The sequence below is a fragment of the Tupaia chinensis genome, unplaced genomic scaffold (assembly GCF_000334495.1).
Source record: "Tupaia chinensis unplaced genomic scaffold, TupChi_1.0 Scaffold000355_1, whole genome shotgun sequence".
NCBI lineage: Eukaryota > Metazoa > Chordata > Mammalia > Scandentia > Tupaiidae > Tupaia > Tupaia belangeri.
In genome coordinates this window covers 905,894-909,704 of record NW_006159850.1, presented here as the reverse complement: position 1 = coordinate 909,704, position 3,811 = coordinate 905,894, and the positions used below count along the sequence as shown (strand labels likewise).

General features: G+C 66.4%; 1 protein-coding gene across 2 annotated transcripts in view; it reads right to left on the bottom strand.

The window, feature by feature from the left end:
• Positions 1 to 1,686: 1,686 nt before the first annotated feature.
• RNF166 (ring finger protein 166) overlaps positions 1,687 to 3,811 on the bottom strand; it is a gene marked incomplete at its 5' end in the record, with an annotated part of 4,823 nt that continues 2,698 nt past the window's right edge. The window contains 3 exon segments of one of the 2 annotated variants that reach the window (XM_006152541.2): positions 1,687 to 2,726; positions 3,272 to 3,379; positions 3,554 to 3,668. In XM_006152541.2, coding sequence (XP_006152603.2) covers positions 2,649 to 2,726; positions 3,272 to 3,379; positions 3,554 to 3,668 — 301 coding nt within the window. 2 annotated transcript variants of the gene reach the window in all.

Below are 3,811 nucleotides of genomic sequence, written 5' to 3'. Positions count from 1 at the left end.
GGGGCCCCCCTGCCGCACCGTCCCGGACCACCACAGCCCAGACCACCACGTGCAGTACTGTAGAGCTCCGGGCGGGCTGGGGCCGGGGCCGGGGCCGGCCTGGCCAGGTCTCTGGGTGTTCTGCCTGGCAGCGGCTGGCCCCACAGCCTTCTCGACGGAGAGCCTGGAGGTGCTGCTGGGAAGCAGGTGCAAGCCTGCACGCTGCTGTGCAAGGTGAGGCCGCGGCCTGCGGCTGCAGCTCAGCTCCAACTATCCTGGACGCCGCAGGGCACAGGAGCTAGGCTGGCCCATCACCACCACCGCGATGCCTGACTGGCAGCCCCACGGCCCCTCCGGCCGAGAGGGCGTGGTGTACTTCCCAGGGAAAGGGGACCAGCCAAGGAGAGGCCCAGAAAGGCCTGACTCCTCGAGACACCCCAACACGAGGTTTCAGCATCCGGCTCTGCTTGGCAGTTCCCGCGAAAACCCAAGGGTGTGGTGGGCTGTGGGGCCTGAGGCTCCCTTGCCTGGGCAGCGGGTCTGCTGAAGTCGGCACCCTCGTTCCCTCCTGGAGTGCTCTCCTGTGTCCCCTCGGCCCCGGACCCCTCCCTGGGCAGACTCCTGAACACTGTCAGCTAGGAGTGCCTGTGCCCATGGAGGGAGACTGGTGGGCACCCTGGGCTGGCCGGTCCCTTGGCTCTAGGCTCCCAGTGGCCTCAATGAGGGGTGAGGGGTATTGGCCCCTGTACTCCCTGGGATTCGTGCTCAGGTTGGGGGGTCCCTGAGGTATCTGAGAGGGAGGCAGGACCCCCCTGCCCCCCAGGCATGTAAGGCAGGGAGGCTCTCAAGGCCAGAACCCAGGGCCTTCGAGGACTGCCGGGCCCTGCCTGGCTGTGGCTTCTTCCCTGCACCTCTCTGGTAACCAGGCTCTGCTTTGCCTGTGGCAGGGATGGGGGCTCAAGGCAGCCTTCAAGGCTGAACCCATCACACCGGACACACTGCAGACAGCACAGGTGCAGAGGGGCTCCGTCCCACTCTGCCCCTCCCAGAAGCCCAAGTCCCCAAGAACTGCTCCCACTGGCAGCATGGGCCTCCCCCCGCCCCAGCACCCAGCCCTGTGGGACCCATGGGTGTACTGAGGCAGTGGTCCTGGGGGAGGGGAGGGGTCCTCAGTGGAGGACGAGAGTGGAGGGTCCCAGATACCCCAGACCGGCTGGCACGGGGATAGGGCTGGCGGGACAGAGCAGTTACACACGTATGTGCCTGGCCACGGCCCATCTGCCGGCTACTCCCCACTCCCCACCCCGCTGCAGCAGGCTCCTGGCCTGGCCACTCCCCTCCACGCTATGGCTCCCAGCCCTGGCATATGGGGAGCCTGACGGTGACGGTGGCGAGGCAGGTGCTATGACCTCCACTGTAAGACAGAAGCCTAGGCATCGCCTCCTGAGGGTGCTGTGGTGGTCGGGATCTGCCGAGTCAGGCCCGAGCCCCCATGGCAACCTCACGGGCCTGAGCCTGGAGAGCAGCTGCAGTGTTTGGCCCCACCAGGAGGGGTGGCAGGAGGGCTGTCCAAGGGGAATGCACGGGCCGGGCAGTGGCTGGGCCCAGCTCTGTGCTAGGGCACTGGTCACACCACACTCCAGACGTGGCCCACAGGAGCGGCTGGAGCGGCCACACCTACAGAACGAACCCAGCGCCAGCCTCCTGTGGATGCTCGGAGACGTTTTATTGACGTTTTAAAGACAGCAATAACTTACGCCACGGACAGAACCCGGGCCGGCCAGTTTCCAGGCCCGACCTGCTGCCAAGCACAGCCCTGCTCAAGGGGTAGCTCTGGAGAGTGAGGGCAACTGGCCAGCACCTGGTAGGGGCCCTGCGAGTGGCCGAGGAGGGGCCTGGGGCCTCTCCCAGGTATTTTCCAGGGGAAGCAGACGAGACCTGCTGGATGCAGGTGACCGGACTCCGCTGCCTGCGTGCGGGGCTGCCCTGGGTGCGTGCTGCTCCCTCCTGTGCTGGCCCTGCCCTGGCCCTCCTTGCACAATCCCGGAGTTTATTTTTAATCTTTTTTTAAAAAATATAATTCTGTAAATGTTCCATAAAAATACTATTATTCCTAGTCAGACAGATACTGCAGTGTGAGGAGTGACTGCTTGTCTATAAAACGTGAAAAGGGCGTCACAGCGGGGTTGTAGAAAACGCCCGGACGCCCAGGTACCACAAAAGCCAGTACCAAACGCGCAGCTGGAAGCGTGGGCAGGGGCTGGGCGGCGGCTGGCCGGGCTCCTGCCCCAGCCCTCCTGCTCAGCAGTGGGGCCCGCCCACCCCTTCTCCGTGACAGGAGGGCGCCATGGCTTTGAAGAGCAGCGGCTCTCCAAGTCCCGCCGGGCCAGCACCTGCTCTGCGAGCCGCCGGCTGGGCCCGAAGCACCGAATCCCCGGTGGCGCCGGCCGGGAGCATGGCGGGCTGCTCTAGCAGTGACGGGCCAGCTGGCTGGCGTCTGGGCTGGGGCTCACGGATGGGCCCTCCCGGAGCAAGGGGAGCCTCCGCGTGATCGAGTGCACGCGACCCCGTGCAGTGTAGGTGCAGGGGAGCAAGTGTGGCCCTGTCCCCCGGTGGGAGGGTGTCCTGGACCCTGGCTTGACAGGAGGCTGAGGCACCGCCTTCAGTTCTCAGAGAGAGACAGGGCCAGGGCAGCCTGGAAGGCGGCCTCCTCGTCGATGCTGTAGTCCTGGAAGACAGGGGTGGAGCTGACCCTGCCCAGTCCAGCCCGAGTCCCACAGCAGGCACGGGGCCCGCAGGATGGCTCTGTGGTGTCACAGGGTGACTCACCCTGACTCTCCCAGGTCCTGGCCCTGCCTGAGCTGTACTCAACGGCCTGCAGGTACTAGCCCCCAGGGGCTGCGCACCAAGGGTTTTGTGGGGCCGTGGCGTGGAGAGCCCTAAGAGCAGGGCGTCTGAGAAGGCAGGTGAGCTGCAGGGCTCTGTGACCCCAAGGGTGGGGCCTGGGTGGACAGGAGTCAAGGCAATCCCACCAGCAGCCAGGGTGGCTGAGGCTCCAGGGACCTGGGGGGCTGCACTAAGCCTGACCGGGGACAGCAGGCAGGACAGCGCCCGGAGGACACTGGCTCACTGGGGGCTTTCTGTCCCCATGGCCACGGAGGGAGGGGGCAGCAGCAAGGAGCTGAGGGGCTGAGCCTGCTGTGGACACCTGGCTCCCTCTGGTGGCCACTCGCTCTGGGCGCCAGGGCGCCCCACCTGCAGGCAGCTCCAGGGGTCAGCTGTGAGTACTCACCACGAAGGTGTCGTAGGAGAACTTGTGCCGGTGCAGCAGGTGCTGGAGGAAGTTGGCGCTCTTGTAGCTGGGGTCACCCCAGGGCATAGCCGCACAGACGGGGCACACCTGCGAAGGAGCGCCGTGAGGCAGGGCGCAGGCCTTCCGGGGTGGCCGAGCTAGGGGCACACGCGGGCCACAGGGCGCTCGGAGCTCAGTGGCTGCCTAAGACCCACCAGCACTGCTGCTGTCTGTCACCAGGGGCCCCAGGCCAGCGCGCACGTGCCTGACCCTGGCACTCACCACACGGTTGGGGTCGCCACGATGGCTGTCCACACAGTGCTTCAGCAGTTCCTGCTGGTCCAGGTTTCGGGCCCCACAGTATGGGCAGGCGAAGGTAGATCTGTTGGGGATGTTGCTGGCAGAGGCGGAGGGGTGAGCAGCGGCTGGGGTGGAGGCCCGGCCCCCACAGCACATGCCGGCTGCCTCGCAGGGTGCCATGCAGCGGCAGAAGGGCTCATGCACACTCTGCAGCAGGCACCCCCCACCCCCCCCGACCCC